At 33.4% G+C, this 23,697-nt stretch overlaps 4 protein-coding genes and 1 pseudogene across 4 annotated transcripts; 1 reads left to right on the forward strand and 4 right to left on the reverse strand.

The window, feature by feature from the left end:
• Positions 1–204: 204 nt before the first annotated feature.
• Positions 205–1,763, reverse strand: LOC108488116 (probable WRKY transcription factor 50). The gene is made up of 3 exons (XM_017792425.2): positions 1,382–1,763; positions 851–992; positions 205–761 (listed from the first exon to the last, which is right to left on the reverse strand). The coding sequence occupies exons 1-3, from the start codon at positions 1,635–1,637 to the stop codon at positions 638–640; spliced, it is 522 nt and encodes a 173-aa protein (XP_017647914.2). The 5' UTR covers positions 1,638–1,763; the 3' UTR covers positions 205–637.
• A 1,476-nt stretch (positions 1,764–3,239) lies between these two features.
• On the reverse strand, positions 3,240–3,936 carry LOC108470271 (17.1 kDa class II heat shock protein-like). Its single transcript, XM_017771571.2, has one exon. The coding sequence runs from the start codon at positions 3,847–3,849 to the stop codon at positions 3,373–3,375; it is 477 nt and encodes a 158-aa protein (XP_017627060.1). The 5' UTR covers positions 3,850–3,936; the 3' UTR covers positions 3,240–3,372.
• A 4,214-nt stretch (positions 3,937–8,150) lies between these two features.
• Positions 8,151–10,681, reverse strand: LOC108482610 (PHD finger protein ALFIN-LIKE 4-like; annotated as a pseudogene).
• A 1,376-nt stretch (positions 10,682–12,057) lies between these two features.
• LOC108464321 (pentatricopeptide repeat-containing protein At1g05670, mitochondrial-like) lies at positions 12,058–14,584 on the reverse strand. The gene has a single exon (XM_017764603.2). The coding sequence runs from the start codon at positions 14,442–14,444 to the stop codon at positions 12,729–12,731; it is 1,716 nt and encodes a 571-aa protein (XP_017620092.1). The 5' UTR covers positions 14,445–14,584; the 3' UTR covers positions 12,058–12,728.
• Positions 14,585–16,264: 1,680 nt separating this feature from the next.
• Positions 16,265–20,163, forward strand: LOC108488702 (omega-amidase, chloroplastic-like). Its single transcript, XM_017793021.2, has 10 exons — positions 16,265–16,603; positions 16,685–16,801; positions 17,494–17,718; positions 18,050–18,143; positions 18,276–18,350; positions 18,436–18,514; positions 19,043–19,058; positions 19,420–19,500; positions 19,605–19,687; positions 19,795–20,163. The coding sequence occupies exons 1-10, from the start codon at positions 16,352–16,354 to the stop codon at positions 19,871–19,873; spliced, it is 1,101 nt and encodes a 366-aa protein (XP_017648510.1). The 5' UTR covers positions 16,265–16,351; the 3' UTR covers positions 19,874–20,163.
• Positions 20,164–23,697: the final 3,534 nt, after the last annotated feature.

Raw genomic sequence — 23,697 nt, forward strand, 5'->3', positions numbered from 1 at the left:
AATTCACATGCTCACCTGTCCATAATTATAGTTATATATCGTCTCAAGTGGTCAAAGCACTCAGTTGAACCTAGTTGATTCATGCAGTCACTTAAAAGAGTAGACATCTAACAAGTTTTGGATTCACATTATGGTATTTGTTATTCTTTATCCTCGGACTGCGATTTCCTTTGTATCAATATATCCAAAGAAAGAGACAGGAGATTTCTACCAATGGTCCGATAGAAACGTAGGGACATGATACTTTTTTGCCTATGAAAGGGAGGCATGATTGTACTCGACACATACTCAAACACGAGTGATGGATATATATATGTATACGACACTCGTTTACTCTTAAACAAAACTGGATCAAACAGTTAAAACCTCAGTAAATACCCTGTGTTTCAACTTAAGACATCAGTTGAAACTCAGGGTTCTACAAGCCAACAAATTATGTACATAACCAAAACAAGAACAAAATAAAGTTGGCCAAATTTAAAGATGCATACATGAATAAAACCAACCTCGGCTTTTCCGATATCATCTTTATGTTTCTTAATCATAATGCATGACTCAAGTATCATGCAGCTGATGCGATCATCGATGTTGGCCCTTCTGCCGGACTTAGGTAGTGGTCAAAAACAAAACCACTGATTCAAGATACACTTTGGTGATTATGGATCCCCTCATAAGTTGTAATGACATAACTTGGATCCTCTCTATCTCTTTCAACTCTTTTCTTCACAGGGCATCCTTCAATCAAACATTTGTAGTAGTTCCTATGAATCAATTAATAAGAAAATGAATGAAAACATACGTAAAACATGTACCTTGAATATAAATATTATATATATATATATATATATACCTTGGATTTGGGCTGTTCTTCACCATTTTCTTCCCATATTTCCTCCACCTGTACCCATCATCCAGTATTTCAACCTCAGACTTGGTCTTGAATGCATATCTTTCTTTGAATTCCGACATCTCTCCCACAGTTTCACTTTCTCCTGTTTTAACATAACAAAGATGAATAATTTTCAGTAATATTAGGAGCTCAGGATATTTAATTATGTTAGAGCATCGTGCTGATAACACAAAAATACTATTTTTTTTAGGTGGCATTGAAAACCGGTACACCTACAAGGTTTTATCTCCAAACGATTCTAGGAGCACCTCTTGCCTCTGAAAAACAAGCACATGGTGTGGTGCTAATGCATGCAACGTGGTTTAAACCCAAGACCTCTTAGCTATAGAGATACTTTGGGCAACCAACATACCAATACCCTAAGCTCTTCTTAGAGACGGGAGACAAATTAAACTTTAACGGTGCGTCGTTTTTCCTCAACACAATGACACTAATACTCTAAGTAATGACTTTTTTTTTTTTTTGTCTTACTGTTATCATCTGGGGCTGGAATAAGTAGGCTGCCATTGCAAGCAAATTCATCAAACACTTCATTGGCTTGATTAAAAGGATTCTCAATTGTCCCTGAGATCATAGCTTCTCTATAACCCTCATGCAGCCAACCATCAAAATAAGCATCAGGGAGCTCGAACTTGGTTCGATCGGCACAGTCGCTTTCCGGCGAGTTTGGCAATCCAAATTTGTTATTAAACATCTCGATAATGAGACTGAACAATAATATATGCATGTATTATCTATTGAGCTTATAATAAATCATCAGAGGTGGCTTCCCTATGAAGTTCCAGTGACATTGCAGGAAGCTTCAATGGTAAATGCTGAAAAGGCTAATATTGGTGAGAAATTTGGGTCCCATTTACATGCCATTAAGAAGTTTAATGGAAATGGGGTTTCCCCAAGGAGACCAAGACTTTCAATTTCATTTTTTGTGGGTGTGAATTTAGCTTTTTCAAATATCAGTCTCGTGCTTAGACTAACCCTTCAAAACGTTGTTAATTGTTGAAGAAGACCAGTCAAAAAGTGATTGTGACTTCACTGTACCTGCACCATAACATTATTTATCCAATAGCAAAAATAAAAAATAAAATTGGATGTTGTCTTAGTCTTGACCACTAGCTTTTATGGCGAAATCCAGAAGCTATTACAGTGAAGTTCAACTGCAGACAAAACATTTGTTCATCATTCATTAAGACAGAAGCGTAGCTATGAATATGATGATGATCTCCTCCACTCAAGATTCCTTCACCACCCCACTAAATTCATTTGAAACTTCCATTGTCACCTGTCATTGTAACCTTTTTTAAATTTCCTTGCTCTCCTGAGTTGACTCGTCAGCTAGGCTCATTGGCTGGTTTGCTTTACCATTGTATTTGTTTACGATCAGAGATCAAATTAAACCACAACTTGGGTTAAAGTCACCGCATCTTCAGGCGCCGTTTCTTTTATTATGGGTAAATTTTAAAATATTCACTTTATTTAACTCATATTATATTTTAATTATTTATATTTAAAATATTATATTTTAATTACTTACCTTAACATAGTAGTATTTTAGTCATTAAACTGTTAATTATCGTTAACAGTGTAACGATAAACTGATATGGCACGTTAAATCATCATTTCAAATAAAAATTTTAAGTTAAATTATATAATTTATTCCCATATTTTTTTGTTCTGAACAATTTAATTTTTTCTTTTATTTTTTTAACTTTTTTCTTTATTTTCATTCTCTTATGCTTTTTTTTTTTGTTTTCCTCCTTCCCCATCTCTTTTAACTTAGTTTTCCTATCTTTTTGTTTGTTAAAACTAGTCATATATTTTTATTTTTAAACAATTTAATTTTTTATTTCTTTATTTTCTTTAGAGATGAAGAAACAGAAAAGAATGAAGAAGAAAATAAAGTTAAAATAACATAAAACAAAACAATTAAATTATTTAAAACAAAAAAAAGAGATTAATTATATAAGTTATTGAAAGATAGCGAAGATGGGAGTAACTTCTTGGGATATATTATACCTTGATGGCTTGATTGAACAATCTAAAGACGCTATTTTTTTTCATCATATGACAAAGAAACCATTTTTAAAGCTTGTTTTTTTAGAACATTGTGATTGATTTGTGTTGCACAATCATACTTTCTGTTACTTCTTAAATTTATATATATAAAAGGTTACATCTTTGTATTCGTACCATGATCATAAATCGAAAGATTCAGATCAAAAGTTGCGTCAAGAGGATTTAGAGAGAGTTCAATCAATATTTAAAGTAAAAGGGTATGGTGTCGGGAGCAGAGTAAGATGCCATTTTGGAAATGGCAGAGGATCACAATCAGTAGAACAAACATCAATTTATCATTATCAACTATAACATAATTCCATCACAAACCCCAAAAACTGGAAGCGACACATCAACTAGAATTATTTAAAGGCCAAAACAACATTAACTAAAAACAAAAGCAACGCTCTTCAACAAATCTCGACCTCAATGGTCTTAGGCTTCTTAGGTTCAGGCGGTGGCAATTTCTCCACCGTCACAGTCAAAACCCCGTCTTTACACACCGCCGTTATACCATCCCTATTCGCATTCTCCGGCAACACAAACTTCCTCATCAACTTCCCCACCCTCCTTTCCATCCGAATATACTTCGCCCCTTCTTTCTCTTCCTCTCGCTTCCGTTCTCCGCTTATCAACAGCACATTCTCTTCCTCCACTTGCACCTTTATGTCCCCCGGTTTTAGCCCTGGCATGTCGACAACGAACATGTACGACTTCGAGTCCTCTTTGATGTCCGCCGGTGTCACCGCCATGGCTTTGGCGTCTCGTACGTAGGTCCTTGACGCGGCGTTGGGGTTGTTCTTGTTATCACCGTCTTCGTTGAGGTCCATTATGTGGTGGAGGGTATGGAACAGTGGTGAATCGAAGCCCATGACTCTGAAATCCATTGTTTTAGGCGAGAATGGTGACTTTCGATCTTTCTTTTCTTTTCTTTTTTCTGTGTTTTTTGGATGGGAATTTGTGTTATATTTAAAAAGCTTGGCTATGAATGTTCCAAGGGGAATTTACGAGAGTTTTCCGGAAGGTTCTATTACTTTCTCGAAGTGTGTTTCTAGAGTTTCTGGAATGTTGCAGATGGAGAAAATTTGTTACGCTAAATGCGAATCATTAGCTTGTTTCTTTAGGTTAAAATTTAATCCCTATATTTTTATTGGATCATTGTCTTTATTTTTAAATTTTAATATTTTAATTCTTATAAGAAGATAATTATCAAAATTTATTAAGTTTTATTATTTTCTAAATTTGATTTGGTAAATATGGTATCATTTTCAAAAGTATAAAATTTACAATAATTCAATTAAATAAATTGATTAAATTTATAACGTATACATAGAACAAGATTAATAATTAAATTTATCCAAACAGATTTAAGCATTATCATTTCGGTTGAAATTAAAATTTAACATTTTGAAAAGTATAAAGACTAAAATTAAGCGGTTTAAAAATACAAAATTAAAATTTATCAAAATACAAAACTTTATAAAGTATAAGGACTATAACAAAACTCAATCTAATCTTAATCTAATCATTATCATTGTTGGTTATTTCTATTAGAACATGTCAATTTAACATGCTTATTTTCTAGTACAACATTAATATGGACCATAACTTGGGGTTGAATAAAATTAAGCTAATATGTATATTTTAGATCGATATGATAAAATATCAAATTAATTCTAAATTTTACAAGTATTACAAATACAATTATATTAATAAAGTCAACAATTAAATTGTTAAAATATCAATTATAAAAAGTTAGTAAAATATATACGATGATGTTAATTTTACACTAAACTATTAAAATTGTTGTTGTGTTGTAATATGCTATTTTTTGCCCGGCCCACTAAACCAAAAAACAACGAACCAAAAATAAAAATAATACTAAGTCCAGTCCAAGTTTTTTTACAAGCCCAAAAACAAAGAAAGCCCAAAATTACAAGGCCCGACAGGCCCAAGATGCTTAAAAATTTTTAGATAGCCAAAAACCTTAGGGTTTCTAGCGTCGCTGCTCTCAAGCCACGTCAGCGAGCCCCGTCTCGAGGCTCCTCGTCCTGAGGTCTGTCTCCCTTTCACCAAAGAGGCCCTTCTCCCCTCCGTTGACCGAACACCAAACCAGCAAAAGAAAACCAAAAAGCACAAAAACATAGCAGAGAAACAGTAGCAGAAATAAAAAGCAAACAGTATCAAAATTATTTTTTTTTATAATCAGCTATAAAGCCACAGAAAAACCAGATTGTATTTGGGGAACACACAGATAAAAATACAAAAGTTCAAGTTTTGAAAGGTAGTTCTTTTATTTTTGAAACAAATAAATAACTAAAAAAAACTAAAAAACAAAAAGAAACGAGTCATTGAGTCGCCGTAGTCGGAGTCTTCTCCAGTTTGGAGGGTGGCCAATTTAGTGGGCTCGCCAAAAACCTTATCGTCGGCACCGGGGAACCAAAAAGTCCCTTCGTTTTCTTCTCCTTTCTTCTTCACTTTTTGAAATTTCGGTGGGTTTTTTTGGTATTTCGGCTTTAATTTTGGTCTAAGGGCAAAAAAAGTGATCAAAAAAGGATTTTTTTATTTCGCCGACCACCATGAGCGGCGACGCCGTTGCCGGTGACTAGCGGACTCCATGGCAGGCTGACGGTGGCCCGATGGCTGGAGAAAATGAGAGGGTGAGAGAGTTTTTGTTTTTTTTAAAGGGGTTGGAAGAGAATGAAGTTTTTTTTAAAAAAATAATTAATTTTTATAGGCCCATCAAATGGCACCGTTTTGAGCTGGCCACAATAGCCCTGAAACGGTGTCATTTTACCCCTATATCCGCGCGCCGACCCAATCCACTTTAGAGGATCCGAGTATTATCAACTTTGGGTATATTTGCACGAATAGTCCTTCCGCTTTTTCAGCGGATTCTATTGTGGTCCTGTTTCTTTTTTAAATTTGTCCATTTAATTTTATTTTGTTTTCACTTTGGTCCCCATACCATTTTAAGAGAGGGATACCTGAAACGACGTTGTTTCAGGTGACCCGATGACCCGAATTCGGCCCGACCCGATTCAAGGACCCATGTGTTTTAATAGGAATAGGGTCTATTTGTTTCTTTGGTCCCTCTATTTTTAATTGTTTTTAAAATAAAGTCCTATTTATATTTCTTTTTCTTTTTAATTTTTACCATGCAATCTTAGTTTTCTTTCATTTCGGTCCCTCGATTTGCCAAGGGAAATGGCACGTTTGGCAGGGTTTGGGGATATTTTCCCAATTAATCCCTCGTACTTTTTGTGCATTTCGAATCGGTCATTTGCATTGTTTTACTATTCAATTAATTTTATTATGTTTTATACTTGCAATTTTGTCTAAACATCAATTCAATCCCTTATTTATTTAAATTTAGTCTTTATGAAATTTTTTTATCATTATTATTTACCTACTTATCTAGTTATTATTGCGAATCCAGCATTTCATGCAAGTTTCTTTTTACTATTATCGCTTTCGTTCGTTATTGTCTTGTTTATTTTATCATTGTTGTGATATGCTTATTAATATTATTATGACTATTATAGATACACTAGCATTATTATAACATCCATTTATTTATTATATATTCTACTCAGATAGCCATTTTATATTATCTTATTTAAATATACATATGATAAATATACATTGTCTTAAATATTACGTTTGATATTATTCAAAAAAAAAAAGTTTCCAAAATAAGGCAATGTTCTGTATTTAGAAACTCTAGAAAGTCGTGCCTTAACTTACAGAGTTTCGATTTTTCTCGTTGGGTCTAAATAACCGAATATTCTTTTAAAAGTAAAGCACATAAGATTTTAGATAAAAGATCAAGACAAGCTTATTCTCAAAGGTTCAAGGTGTCGTGTCTTAACTTATGGGATGTGACACTTTGTTATCTCAAGACGAGTGGGTCTTTAATGTTTGTTTCGATTTATTCAAGTAATTTTTAAGTAAAATTAACATTAATATAAAGAAGGATCGTATTTTTAAACTATTTTCAAACTTTTAACTTTTGACAATAAGACATAAATTAATTAATTAGGTACCAATTTTGGGTGTTACGAAGGTGCTGATTCTTCCTCGTACGTAATCAACTCCCGAACCTATTTTTGAATTTTTGTAGGCCGAAAAATATTGTTTTAATAAATTAAACATTTTATTAAAAAGATCAAGTTTCGAGTTGATCTGATCACACCTCATATAAAAAAGATTGGTGGCAACTCCAATTTTTATTTTCAAAATAAAAAAGTTGATTTCAAAATATTGATTTCGACAGTACGACGTTCTCCATTCACACCGCCTACATTAATCTGAAGCCCTTCTTCCCATTTTCTTTTATAGTTTGGTTTTTATGTTCATAAAACAACTTTGAACATCTCATATTAACGAACCAAAATCTAAATAGCTTTTTTCTCCGATCTTCAACACTAACCGTTAAATCGACTTGAATCTAAAGTATATTCTTTAACTCGTTAATAGATATTGATCTACCGTACTTATCATTAGTTGAAAATTGCTAGTCAAACCTTAAAAATAAAAAACTTAACTTTTCTAGTGAAATTATATGCACTAGCTAGAGCTAATCCAACCCACTTTCCCTCCATTAACACCTTGTATATAATACAGGGTAGAGGTGTTTCACCACTGAAAATGGCTACCAAATGCAGCATGGCTTGACCTGTTCCCATTCTCCATCTCTCACATATATAAGCGCACAGGTCCGCGTTGCTGGTCCTTTTATATGAACAGGTTCTAGGTGTTTTAGAGATCCAAATGGTGAAGAAGAGCTCACCCCCATTGTTAAGCTGCTAATCAAATGGATGGCAAGCAGCAACACTCCCAGGCCACCTGCTTGAACCCATGTGTTAGCTTAAACAAGCCTAGCTAATACCCAATTGCCTATTGACAAAAGATGAAGCCTTGAAGTCAATGCAAAGTCCTGTTTTTTTTTTTTTTTCTTGTAAGAATTGAAAATAAAGTGTGGGTTCGTTTTGTATTGTGAGTAAATGTTGGACATGTTTGGTTTTATACCCTAGAAGAACTAAAAGATCACCGTATTTCCTTCCATTTGTAGCTTTATATAAGATACAAGTAGCTGTAGTTTGTATATATTACTTGGTGTGAGTTGGTTGGCTCATATTAGATTTTTAAATATTTTTTTCTTAGTTAGAATACAAATGCTTGAATATAGAGACAAGATTCAAATATTAAACAAGTTTCAATCCCAATGGTAGGAAGAAAATGATTCTCAACTTGTTTACAGATATTCCTTTTTCTTTCTTTCTTCTTCTTCTTTTTTTTTTTTTTTTGGGTGTGATAATCCTACACATACAATTCATGAAGACTTCCTGGGTTAAAAGGACACATTGACTAAGAACATTAACTCGAGTACATCACCTAGAAAAAGAGTTAGTAGTCCATGATGCTGGAATTCACATAAGAGGCGCTTACCAGACATCAAGAAGGCCGTGCGCTCTTGTTGCCGCTGCATGACGGGCATTTGTACTGCTTAATATGCTCTGCCCCTGCTGGTGTAATCTTTACACATTTTCCATGGAACCATTTCTCACAGATATCACAGCAAATCCAGAATTCATCACCTGCATAATTCTCCCCGCAAGCCCCACATAATGCCTCTCCATGCTCATCCTCATCTTCCTCTTCGATACCATCATCAACCTCATCCTGTGATGGCGCTTCAGAGCCTTGCTGCATTTTTTTCAAAAGGAAAAAGAACATAGGGTCCCCTTCGAAATGTAAATAGTTATCTTATTTTTACCATTCAATGAATAGCGCGGAAATATTGATAAACTAAAATGCACAATTTCATCGGCTTTATGTCCAAATGAACTATACTTCCACCATTAGGGATTTTACTATCTCAACCCACCCTAACTTTCTATCATACAAACAGAATAATATTTAATGAAATATCTAAGCAAGAAAATTTTCCAAACCTTAGAGTTTGATTTAGACTTCTTGCTGCTATGATTTGAAACCGATGATTTCTCCTTTGTATGTTTCTTAGCTGCTCCTGTCACAACTTCAAATATTGTTGGAAGATCATTTATCATATTGAAAAGGCATTCCCTGCATCACATTAACCAGCACAGTATTATTGAGGAAAGGACATAGCTCAAAATATAGCATGCCTGTAGCTACATGCAAGTCCCATATGCAGCACCCCGATTTAACACACTAACTCATGCTAAGCCTAGAATTACTATTTACTGGTACACTGTATGACCTTTACTCAGAAGCCTAAATTTATGGATCAGACGGATCATACTTTTGAATGGATGACAACTAGGACTTCAAAGTTATCTGCATTAACACCTGCCTTCAGCATTTTTATGGACGAAATAAACTAGTTGACAATGCAATAAATGTTCAATAAAAGCCTTATAAATAGGTATTATATGCTTCCCAAAGCAAGTAGCAAATTCTAGCCAAATTAAACAAGTTTCAACAAATGTACTAACAATTTAAGAGAATCCATTTATTGCAAAATGAGTAGCTTAGCATATAAAACACTACAAGAGATTTGGCTGAACCGTGGCTGGTTTAGTGTGCATGCCTACCAAGCAGCTTAGCATATTTACACCTAGAACACGTAAATAAGCCAAGACAGGAGACGACACTCAGGCAAGAAAAAAATATACCTATCAGTTTTATAGAATCCAAATCTAGCACCAAAATAGAAAGCCACAAAAAGTAACCACGCATGACGCATCACTGTGTACAGCAACTAAAGATAACCAGTCCCTTTCTTGCACCCCATCTCTAGCGAAGTTAATACCGAGTGCAGGCTCCGGAAGCTCGGGAGGCAGCTCTTCAGCAGGTAGATTCACTTCCCATTATTCACTTGGAAATCCATAAAGGCAAAGATTCTCCTTTTCTATAATCGAAATTTTTTAATTTTAATCAACTTATTTCAGGCATTTAAAGACCCTAACAAGATAAAGCGAGTAAAAGCAAGGGTATGGCAACCTATTAATTCAATATTTCTCTACTCAGGGCATAAAGTTAAACAACAATAAGCTATAACCATAGATACCATCACATGCACTAAAGTTCATTTCAATTATACTAAACTTTAAACTACTTAACCAACACCTGTTTAGGGGTATGACTCGGCCTAACTCCGGACCAGACACTGGGGGGCTCTACAATTACTGGGTTTGAATTTCTACTAAATTTATATTAAAAATACCTTGAAAATAAAAACTGTAACTTCAATTCTTCAGCTAAATCATTTGGCCTGGCGAATCATATACAAAACCCAACAGCAAAGTCCCGATTTCAAGAAAAAAAAACAACAAAGACCCAGTACCTGGATCACACTGCTGGAAAAACTCTCCCACATCTGCAAAGAAACCAGACCCAAAAATTAAATTAAATAAAAATAAACTTTAAAATGATAAAAAAAAAGTGGATTTTCTTTTCAAGAAAAAGAAAAAGAAAAAGAAAGGCATTACCAGTAGTAAGGGCTTTAATCATGCCAGCACGGCGACCCTTGAAATCTCGAAAGACTTCTTCAACAGTACGTGGGTTGTAAGCGTCCATTAGCCACACTAATTCTTCTCTTTCGAGCGAGGATCGTGAAGCACAGGGAGAGAGAAAGAGAGGAAAGAAATGGAGGGAAAGTAAAAGATTTGCGAAGAAAGTTGAAAAATATAGAAAAATAAAATAAAATTTATGAGTATTTGACTGACCCCTCTCTTTGCATTCCTCTCGGTTTGGGGGTAGAGGTGTGCACGGCGGATTGGGTTGGGCTCAAACAAAATTTTAGGCCCATTTCTTAGATTTTGGTTTTGCTTGGCCTGAAATAAAATTGTTAAGTTTGAGTTTGGCTTGGCCCAGTTCATATTAAATTTTTTAACTTATTTTATTAAATAAAAATTTAAAATATAATAAATCAAATATATCTAAAAACATAAAACAAATATTAAAACAAGAAACAAATAAAAAGTTAGACAAATAATTCTTAAAACAATACACAAATTGAAAAATAATAAAAAGTGGTTATATTAAAATTAAAATAAAATATAAATATGATTAAAAATAAAAAAATATATATTTAATATATAATTTAGGTCGGGTCGGGCCAGGCCCAGGCCAAAAAAGTTTTACCTGAGGCTAGACCCGTTTTCTAAACAGATCTTATTTTTTTACCTAAACTCATATTTCGGGCCTATATTTTTACCCGAACTCTCTTATTTTTTGGGCAGGCCATTGGGCCGGGCCAAGTAGCAACCCATGCACACTTGTAATTTGGAGGGAGAAAGAAGGAAATACAGAATTGGGCGAATTTCGAAATACAAAATATTTGGGGTTTTCCTAATTGAGCGGATCTGATGAGACAGGGAAAAACTGTTGCTCTGATTTTTGGCCCAATGTAAAAAAGAAAAGGGAAAGAGAAAAAGAACCCTAAATGGAAAAGTCCCCTTCCAATGAAATCAAATAAAAATACCAAAAATGTCAAAAGGGGTGGTTCTCCCTTCCAATGAAATTAAATCAATGTGTTTGAAACTTAATTATGGTGGAATCCATTGGACCAGTACTTTTCTGTTTTCAATTGGTTTAAATAAAATAAATTACAAAAAAAATTATAAAAAATTTAAAATTTAATTCAACCGCTAATTTAATTAATTTACAAGTTAATTAATTAATTTTTAATTTTACAATCTGGTACTTCAACTTATTTCCGATTTTTAAAATACTGGTTTAAATCAATTTAACCCATCAATTTAAATATATAAATTTATTCAATTTAAACTTGTCTTTTACAACTTGAAAATTCAATATGATGTGATTAATTCAAGTTGAATTTAATTAATTTAAAAACTAACACAAACTCAAAACCACCCCAAATCCAAAATCACTCAAACTTGAAACAATTTAAATCCAATATGACTCGAACAAGTATTTTAAAATGTTCAGGACTAAAATAACCCAAACCTGAAATATATCAGACCCATACTAACCTAACTCAACAAATTGAGTCTCAAATTTAAACGATCCAACACGATCTAAGTTGACTCGATTTTGAAGGTAATATTTATTAGTTTCTCTCACTTTTTAAAATGGATAACTAAATAAACCGATCTTCCCGACTATTTTTATTTCTAAAAATATTTTACATAATATAAAAGAAATACAGTTCCATGATAAACCATAAGAATTTTGAGCATGAATGGGGAACCTGTTACTGTCATTATGAGCTGCAGTGGGCACATGCTGTTGTTCTTTTATGTTATTGATTATGTTCTAAACACAAAAGCATAAACCATCTTTCCAAGCCAAAAGGAGAAGCAAAAGATGAATTTCAGATGATTAAATACAATGCCGATCAAGAACCATCAATCCGAATACAAGTTTTAACGAATGGCGCTCAGTGCTGACTGATTCTCCATCTGCCGCTCAAGGTATGTAGCTCGTTGCTGCAACATTTTAGCCAGTGTAAAACAAGGAATGCTGTGTTGTCACCAACATAGGGAATTGAATCTCAGCAGTGTGAGGGATACATAATGGTGCTCCCATCAGATGAATATCAAATTTATTCAGACTGCTAAAGCCTGCAGGGTGATGAGTAACGAATCCCTTTTGCGTTTCCACCATCATAAACTCTCTTCTCCATGGAGTTCCTTACTTGAGACTTCGAGTTTTTTTTGCAGATGCTCATCTAAGATTCTTCTCTAACAAGTTTATTCAGACTGATAAAGCCTGCAGGGTCATGAGTAAAGAACATTTCATGTTTCCACCGTCACAAGTTCTCTTCTCTGCTGTTTTCCTTACTTGAACCTTGGGTTATTTGCAGATGCTTATCTAAGATTTTTCTATAACCATCCCTTTCAACCACAGGGAATGTCCTACAAATGTCCTCGAAAAAGTTTTCAGCCTTTTCAATCATCCCTTTCGCACACAGCATTTTGACAAAAACCGAGAAGCTCTCCGAACTAATGATATAACTCTTGCCAATCATTTCATTAAAAACTTGCATTGCCATATCTTCATTTCCAGTCTTACTGTATCCCTCAAGCATACAACCATACATTGTAGCATCAACAGGAATACCATATCGAAGCATGTCATCGACTAGATATCCAACCTCTCGCATCCAACCTTCGGTCCCACAAAGACTGCATATGACAGTTCTATATGACACAGAATTCGGCATGCAACCCATTTGCGGCATCTGTTTTAGAAGCAAAACAGCTCTATCAAGTGCATTTAACTCGATGAGAGCTCTAAACATTAAATTAAAACAACTTACATTGTGACTAAACCCTCTTTCACACATTCCCTTCAAAAGGAAAATTGCTTCATCAATCTTCCTCAACTTGCAATATTCCTTCACAACAACAATATATGCTTTTGCATTCAAATTCATATTACAACCAGCCATCCATTTAAAATATTCAAGGGCTTCTAAAGACCTCCCTGCAACAGCTAGCCCTTTCAATATATTCAAATGAGTTGCAGTATTATCCTTTACTCCATTCAACCTCATCTCGGTTATCATCTTCTTTGCCTCGTCTACTTCCCCTTTAAGACACAAAGCATATATAATAGCATTATAAGTAACAACATTAGGTGAGCAACCCGCTTTCATCATCATATTCAAACACCTCTTTGCCTCAACAAATTCTCCTTTTCTACAATACCCATCAATCAAAGTAGTGTAAGTCACAACATCGGGCAAGGAATCCACCTCGGTTAATAACTTATCGAAAACCAAATTTGCACTCTCTAAATCACCTTTTTTACAATACCCATTAATCAAAGTGTTATAAGCAATCAAATTCGGCTCGCAAGGCATTTCATCTAACACCTTTCGTGCACTCTCAACCATCCCTTTTTTACATAAACCTCTCATCAATATAGTATAAGAAGACACATCAGGTTGAACCACACCTTCCTTCACAACGTTATCAAACAAGGTTTCAACTAAATCTATCAAATTAGCCTTAACTAAAACACCCAAAATCGAATTAAACGAATAAAAATACTTATCTTTCTCAAAGGATTTCGCTTTATTAAACCAAAAGATAGCAGCTTTAATATTACCTCTATCTCCATACGCCTTGATGATTTTACCAACAAAGAAATCAGAGAGCTTTTGGGATTTCTCAAGGAGTTTGACTGTAGGGTGGAATAAAGAGTGGCGAAGGAGGAGATCTGTGATGGCTTCATAACAAGTGTGATTGTGGGAATAGTTGTTGGGGTTTGGGATTGGGTTTGATGCCCAGTTGAAGAAGAACAAAGCGTGGTAAGGGTTGGTTTGTTTGTGGATGACAAGGGTGACTAAGTTTGGGTCTAGGAAAGGTGAGAAGCGGCTTAGAGGGGATGATGTGAGGTTGATGGGGATGGGGTTTCTTGGGTTTAGGGTTTGAAGAAGGGAAGTTATGGAGTTTACGATAGGGATGAGGTCCAAGACTTGTGCCGAATTGGCAATGGCCCTGGTTGATGGCAGTGCCATGGAAGCTTGTTTTTACTAACCTTACTCGCAGTGCAATTTTGGCATATGTACAGCCTTAATAATCCTCGAAAAAGCATAGGGAACTTTTTAAGGAAAAGTAGCATGCGGTGAAACTAGAGTTATAGATGGTTGGGACGGGCCGAATAAAAAATTTAGGCTAATTTATTGGACTGAAAAATTAGTTTTAAATTTTGTTTAACTCCGACTCAAATAAACGAATTTAAATTTAAATTTAGTCTAGTTTAACTCATATTAAATTTTTATATAAAAATAATTTAAAAATATAATATACTAAAAATATCAAAATAGATGTATTCTAATAAATTTTTTAATATGTACTTAAATAATATTAAGATAAGTGTAACTTAACGAACAAATACCTCTACATTCATAGCAAAATTAACAATAAAATAAATGTTATACAATATCCAAACAATAAAAATAAAATAGTAACAATATAATAGCGAAATGATAGTAAAACAATGAAAAAACAGTGACTAAACAGCAACAATTTTTTTTGGCAAATTCGGGCCGAGTTGAACTTGGGTCAAAAAAAGCTTACCCAAAGTCTAACCCATTTTTTAAGTCTATATTTTTAACTAAACCCTCTAATTTTTTTAGTGTACCTTTGGGCCGAGCCAAGTAGCCCCACTCATAGACAAATCTAAGTGAAACTAGTCGGTGACTAGTTTTCGACCCAATAATTAGATTGATTTAAATAGTTTAAAGAAATTAAATTTAAAAATATTTAAAGATATTAAATATAAAAATTGTTTGCCGGTTTATATTAATTCACGAGTTAATCAATTTTATAATAATCAATTTCGATCCAACTGGTTCAATTAAAAGAACAATAATTTTAAACAAATAATATATAAATTTTGTAATAATCATGTTATTAGAGAAAATTTCATGGAATTCATGTTAAAATTTAATAGTAATTTATGTAATTGGATATTATGATAATTTGTATAAAAATATAAATTTAAAAGGTAAATTGTGGTTAACTATTTTAATTTTTATATAATTATATTTAAAATTAATAGTTATTATATTTTAATTAATATTTTCAAAACATATATTTTCATATAAATATATTTATATGAATGTAAGGAAGATATATTTACATTTATATATCATATATATCTTATTAAGAAACTAAAATTAAATTATAAAATATATTGTAAAAAAATATTAATAAATTCAAAATAACACATTAAAACATGTAAATATCAATGTGTACGGATATTAAAATAAAAATAATATGCATACCGATATAATTCTTAGAAACATTTAAACCAATATTTTAATCTAAAACAAAATCAACCCTACCCTCGATTCAAAAGTTTCCATAAATCCAAACCCTTATTAAGACGTGTGAGAGCGAATTGACTAAAAACTCAGTGAATATTCTTGAGAAGCCCCTCTATAATAAAAATTTGATTAAATTAGTCCATCTACTTTTAAATGGATCAATTGAGTCCCTATATTAGTAAAAAGAACTAAATAAGGTCAAATTGAAATAGAATTAACACTTACTATTTTAAAAAAATATCATTTACTATTTTATAGAGTTAATATTTTTAAAATTTCATAATTTTATAAATAATTTTTATTTAGAATTGAATTGCAGTAGAAAAAAAATTCAAGAAATTTTTATATGCTAAATGTTATATTTGTTATAATTTGGATTTATTTTATTCTTTTTAACAGTATAGGACTAAATTATCTATTTAATAATAGAAGGACTAATTTGATCCAATCCTTATATTACAGGGACTTCCTATGGATTTTAACCCTAAAAATTCCTCATACCATCATACCCACCAAAAAGAAAAAGAAAAGAGGGAATCAATCCCAGAAGGGAAAAAACGTTGTAATCGAGCCCCAGAAGAAACTGAAATGAGATGAAGTCAGCGGTGTCATCACTTGTTAGGTCCAACAATTCTCCCATCTCACGCACCCTTCTTTATCACTCATCAAAACCCATTTCTCAATCACCTTTCTTCCTTTCAAATACCCCCAAAAATCTCTTCAATCAACGATATCAAAAGCTCCAATTCAGCCCCAACTCAACATCCATAATGGCATCACTTTCCAAGTCTGAACAAGCCAGGGAACCCCCTGCTCTTCCTCTTCCATCACCTCCTCTCAGCAAGGCAATCTCTTTTTTCTTTTGTTTATTCATTTGTTTTATTATTGCTTTGATTGTTTGTTTATTGATGAGTTTGTTGTTGTAGTTCAAGATTGGGCTTTGTCAGCTGTCAGTGACACCCGATAAAGAGAGGAACATAAAGCATGCTAGGAAGGCCATCGAGGAGGCTGCTCAAAAGGGTGCTCAGCTTGTTCTCTTGCCTGTGAGTATTTTTGCTATTATCTGTGTTTCAAGGTTTCACCTTTGCTGATTATCAAATGAGGGCTTTGTTGGGTTATAATTTGTATTAAGTTAAGGCGGTAAAAGTTCCATGGAGGCTTGTATTAAGAGTCAAATTGCATTTTGGCTCTACAAATTAGTCATTGTGTCTTACATCAAAGAGCAAACTGCTCATTTTGTTAAAAACTTCATCTATTTCTACTGCTAAAAGTCCGATCCTGTACGTCAGCATTAGGCACACTAGGCAAGGCAAGCCAAGCCAAGCCAAGCGTAATTCTCTGATTATTCTGTCAGTAGCGCTAGTTGCTAATAGTATAAAGGGATGAAATGTTTAACAAAAGTATCAATTTGCTTTTTATCTAATGTACAAGGATTAATTTGCCCATTTTTGAGTAAAGGGGGCAAAATGCAATCTACTCCTAATATAGGGCCTCTATGATACTTCTCACATTTTAGCTAAAGCCTTTACTTTTGGTGAAAACTCTATGATACTTCTCACATTTTAGCTAAAGCCTTTACTTTTGGTGAAAATGAAAGTGAAGATTTTCATCTTTTAGTCTGACAAGCCAATTATATGTTGTTTTTGGTGGTTCACAGAATGCATGTAATAGGTTTTTGCAGTCAAGATTTTAAATTTGTCTATATCTGATCTTCCTGTCTGTTATTTTGTGTCAGGAAATATGGAACAGTCCATATTCAAATGACAGCTTCCCGGTTTATGCTGAAGATATCGATGCAGGTGGTGATGCTTCTCCTTCAACAGCTATGCTGTCTGAAGTTGCTAGTCGCCTGAAGATCACGATAGTTGGTGGCTCTATACCCGAACGCTGTGGTGATAAGTTGTATAACACTTGTTGTGTCTTTGGTACTGATGGAAAGCTGAAAGCCAAGCATCGCAAGGTAGAGGCTCTTCCTTTCCCGTACGGTAGTATAAACACAAAGTTAATTTCCATATTATTTATTTGCTGGACTCGGTGAAGGAATGTGTTTTGGAGCCAAATAAGCTCATACATAGACATATTACTTGATGTTTGAGCCATCTAACATTTCAGTTTTACCTATCCTGTCTTTTGAAACCATCTTATAAGCATGCAAAGACAGAAATTCCGGATTCAGATACCAAGTTGGTAGCATCCCTTAGATAATTCTATGGTTTTAGTGATACCATTTTGAAGACTCCCTCTTTAAAGCTGGCGTGCATAATATTTATGACATTCTTGTGGAACTACAGATTCACCTTTTTGATATCGATATTCCTGGGAAGATTACCTTTATGGAATCCAAAACCCTTACTGCAGGGGAGACTCCTACTGTTGTGGACACAGGTTTTGATGTTTCCTTGACTTTATGCAAGTGAACATGTTACGATTTTCTGTCTATAACCTGTTTCAAAAGCAATTTTTAGACCATGTATTGTTAGTTTAGCACACTAGTTTGATAATTTTTAGTGCATGCAGATGTTGGGCGGATTGGTATAGGCATCTGTTATGACATTCGCTTTACTGAATTAGCGATGATATATGCTGCAAGGGGTTTGTTTACTTCTCTGTTGAACCGTGATACAGTTATCATTTTTAATATATGCTGAATTTTGACCCATCATGCTTTCCAAATTAGGTGCTCACTTGATATGCTATCCTGGAGCATTTAACATGACAACCGGACCATTGCATTGGGAGTTGTCACAGAGAGCAAGGTGCTTGTTTTTCCCCTTCTTTCATGCTCTTTATTAATTCTTTAAAATGGAAAAGGTTGAGAAAAACAAGGTTAAAAGACAGAATTTGCTTTGCCTAGACACCAATAAATTTTCTTTGATGCATTTTCATTAGAGTTTATCATGTTTGAGCATCCTCCAAAACCGTCATTTCATTTAAGCGTGGACAATTAGCTTACATATACAACAATGAATTAATGGTTAAATCAAGTCATTCCTCCAGATTATTTCTTTTTTGCTCAAACATCCAACCTATGTTACTCGGACTTAGGTGTGAATGTCCAATAGGGTATGTATCTGAAACAGGTATGGTTAAATATTTCTAAGTGTTTCCATGTATTTGGAGGATCATAGGATCCAACCTTTCTTAGAGCTGAAGGGGACTGCCTATTTGATGATTTAGTGAGCTAACCATTGTTTTGCAATGTAGAATGGTGTAATTCGTTCTGTTTGTGTTTCAATTTGTTAGTTGTTCATCTTCTAATGAGTTTCTTGCTGTGCCATGTGCAGGGCTATGGATAATCAGGTATGGTTCCAAATTTTTCCCATTTTCTTAAATTGACCAGTGTAATGGTATACTGTAATGTTTGGTTTAGTAGAAAAAATTGTCCTAGTACTATTGAAGCAGTTAAAACTTATGTAGATTCTGTCACGGTATTGTCAAAACTAGAATGCAACGGTCTAATGCTGTTCTTCTGTTTTATTAAGCTCTGAAATACTTGTTTATAATTCATGTGCCAATGTCACCGTGGATACTGAATGGTAAAAGTGAAGTTGATTCATCAGAACAGGAAACTTGAGATCCTTAAGAGCTCTTTGCTGTCTATAACATGAAGGTCTGACTGCTTATAAAATGCCTCTATTTTTTTGTTTCTTTTAAATGACAGTTATATGTTGCAACTTGTTCGCCTGCTCGAGATCCTGGAGCTGGTTATGTGGCTTGGGGTCACTCAACCCTTGTAGGACCTGTAAGTTGATAGCTCTTCCATTGTTTGCATGTAATACGTGTATTTTGTGGTTTTAGAAGTCTTTTAACCCGAGAAGCAATACTTTACTGTTTGCATTGTGACAGTTCGGAGAAGTCCTAGCTACAACTGAACATGAAGAAGACATAATAATAGCCGAGATTGATTACTCAATACTCGAGCAACGAAGGTGATCAAAAGTGACTTCCACGTAGTATTCATTACATGCTTATGGAATTTGTTTATTTCGACCATGCTTTCTGATCATTCTGAGCCGTTTGCTTGTGATAAATTTAGGGCGAATCTTCCCTTCACGAAACAACGACGAGGAGATCTTTACAAGCTGGTGGACATACAGAGGCTCAGCTCCCATTGATATAAAGAGAGGAGAAAAACCTTGTGATGAAACTCATTGATGTAAGAGTTTTCATTAGAGTTCCATTTAAGAGTCCTTGATTCGGTTAATAAAACTCAGTAGCCATTGAGTTGATTGCTGTAAACTCATGTTAGACCAATAATGATTTGCTAATTCAGAGGGATGGTTGCAGATGAGAATGTGCATTCGTAGTTTATGTATCCGGATTTTTCTTTTCCTGAACATGGATATGAGAATATAACCTAACCGTACCGAAGTATTACGATGTTAATTTACTATTTGCCCAAAAATCAACTCAAATTTTTACAATTTCTTTTCCTGTAAGAAAAAAGTTAATTCTTTTTCATACATTTCATGTATGTTTGAGGAAAAAAATGTCTAAAAGAATTAAGGATATGAAATTAGTTGGAATAGCCACAAGACAGGCATATGCATTATCAATATGCTATTTTAATGAATTCACATGTTTGACCAACAATAATTATAACTGCATATTTGATTCTAAATGTATTTATTAAAATTCACATATTTAGTTATATGCATGTGTCTAAAGATCAAACCATATCATTGTATTATTTTATTTAAAAACTTAAAACATAAAAATATCACCATTTTTTTATATAATAAAATATTTTAATAATTTTAATAAAATTAATATTTAATTGACTCGTAAGAATAATTAAATATGATGCTTCATATAAAAATAAATATAGATATTAGAAATTAAACTCCACGCGCAATCTAATCGAAGAAGTTTACTTTCATTTCTTTTAACCAATTATTGATATTTTTTTTCAACAATATTATGCTTATAATCCCAATCATCAGTACGGTCTGAAATTTCCTATGATATAGTAGTCACTTGTCATCATCATGAAATGGGGGCGTGAACAGATCAAAAGGATGGAGGCTGTAAAGATGTAGTCCACGTGAAAATACAATTTTGGTGACGTACGGTTTTGTTCATAGCCACGTCATGTCACGTGGTACTCTGCTCAGCCGACAAGCTCCCGCTCCGACAACGCTCGATGTTTGCTTGTCATTCATTACATTACATACATATATAAATCTGTCATTGGGGCCTCGCCTCCTTGGCACAAATAGTCGTCTTCTCCTCTTCTTAGGGTCAACGAAACTACAAATTTCACATTCATTCTCCTAAACTATTAAAATTTTTTTTATGTATTTATTGAGTTAAACTCGAATAATTTAAGTTGATACAATGGATTGAATCAATAATTTAATTGAATCCATTATTTATTTGATTTAAAAATTCACATTGTATGGTTTAATTGGTATGAAGTGTGAATTCGGCCTCAAAGTTGAATGCCTGTGAGAGAATTTTTATACGTGGCATCGTATAGTTGGTTGAGAATCTAACTAAACTACTTAAATTTCTTTAAAAGAGTACGTGTCAGAGGCAATCTCAGATTTCGGGAGAAACACAATCACGTGATTACGAAATGGTCCCCACATTCTCATCTCTCCCTTCCACGTGGCCATTTTCTAGGGCCCACATAATAGCGTGTGACACCACACCTTTCGTTTATAATTGGCCCCATTCAACCTCAAAGGCTTAGCTGGTCCTTATCGCAGTGGACTGGACCCCACATTTAAAAGAAAAATAAAATTCAGTCCACGTCGTGAAAGACGAAAATTAAGAATACTAGATTCACATTAATGAGATAAATAAATAAATAATTGATATAAAAATATTTTTATACAGTGGGTATATAAAAATTATGATAAATATTTTTCTCATCCTGCTTCGTTATATGAAATTATCATTTATCTTTGCATACAGTTATTCAAAGAGTACAATTGTAATAATGTATTTTAAAAAATCATTACGTTTTATATGCAAATATTTGTTTGAAGAATTATATTTAAATCGTGCATGTAAAAAGTTTGAAAATATTAAATTAAAACGGAGCAACGTAGAGATGAATGCATCTACATCTATAGAGATAGTAATAGTTTTCAATATTATGCATTTATAATGGAGTAGGATGAGTGATGGAGCAAACTATACCAACTATGTAGCGATATGGTGGATTTAACAACGTTTATTCCTAACCTGCTTCATTGCAATCCCTAATAAAGAGTACATTGTTTTAGGTTTAAATCCCATAATTCTCTTTCGTATTTTTTTTCTAAATTTATCAAAATATAATATATATATATATATATATATATAAATTATTGAGTTGAAAACAATAGATAAATAACACCAATTAAACCAAACCCTAATAAATGCATTTGATTTTTCTCCATTTTTAGTAAACCTAACTCTAATAAATATATTTAGTAGAGTTCGACACCCATAGGTGTCAAGTTTAATTTTTTAACTATGTTGACATCGCAACTCACGTGACAGTCCACATGTACTTTATCACAACATGACACTATTTGTCTTATATACCACTCCAACAAATAATTTTAAGTGAGAGGATCTAGGTCGTTTCTTGGCTTTTTATTTAACGATATTCTCCACTATCCTCGAACCCCAGTTTGCTTAGAATGTGAGCTCCCACTTCATGAACTGATCACATAGACTAAAAACTTTAATAAAGTTTCAATGAAAGAATTAATTCTCTATATAGGAAACCAAAAATTTAAACTTTTAAAAAAATAGAATTTATTCTATAATTAAATTTCTACTATTTTGACGAGAAACGACACTTAAAATATGAATAACTCGAGTGTCTTTAGCTCATCTCATAGTTTCTATTTATAGGAAAATTTTATAAGAGCTTTACTTGAACAATATATAATTAAATAATATTATTTTAATAAAAATTCAATGTTCACTTACTTGGGAATATAATTTACAAATTTGGAGCATATAAATAAGGTTCAACATATAATTAGACAAATGCTAATATAAAATGATTTGAACATTATAAAACCGAACATATAATGAGAAAATAGCAATTAGACAATTACATCGATACAGTCATTAGTTTAGGTGTTAGATGTTAACTTAAATATGATTTGAAAATATTAAAAATACGTTATTCATAGTATAAAGATGTGTTTACCTATCATATAAATTATTTAGACAAGGCGTGCTGAAAAAGAAAAAAAACTATTATAAATTTTATTGACATCAATTTTAAGGGTTAGATCCAAATTATTCATATGATATGTACACATGTATTTACAAATTGACTCATATGTTAAAAATGTTCCATACCAATTCTAAACTGATATTTAACACTTAAACTAATAGTTAAACTTGTACAAATTGAAAAATTCAATTAAAATATTTAGTGGAATTAAAGCTATATATGATATTGAAAAGATGGAGACTTAATGGATTTACAATTATGAAGGCCATGGATAGTAGGGAAAGTTGGTTGAAGATGGGGATGGGGATGGGGATGGGACCAATGTTCTCAAGCCTTGGGCCTTGGGTGCAATGCCGCACGGGGTGTCATGCACATATATATGCCTACTTCAAAACCTTTATTATTACCACCGAGTCATGGCCCATGGCCCTACCATAGTAGCATAGTTTAATCTCTCGACTCGACATGCTTTAATGGCATCGGATGTTGAAAATACGCCTCCATCGCTGTCTACTTGCCGGTGGAAGCCACTCTTTGAGTTGTACCCTATTTAAAAAGAGGTTTAAACTGTTATTGCCAATGGAAAAGATTGCACTTAATATTTGGCTAAACTACTAAATGAGTCCTTCAACTAGTTTGTTTTCATTGAGTAAGTGTTTTACTTTTTTGGGTATAAACATAAGGATCTTTATCTGTTTTACGGTATATAACTAGTCCTATTTGAGTTGGGGTGGTATTCAAGTGAAGCCCTCT

The sequence above is a fragment of the Gossypium arboreum genome, chromosome 7, assembly GCF_025698485.1.
Source record: "Gossypium arboreum isolate Shixiya-1 chromosome 7, ASM2569848v2, whole genome shotgun sequence".
NCBI classification, from domain to species: Eukaryota; Viridiplantae; Streptophyta; class Magnoliopsida; order Malvales; family Malvaceae; genus Gossypium; species Gossypium arboreum.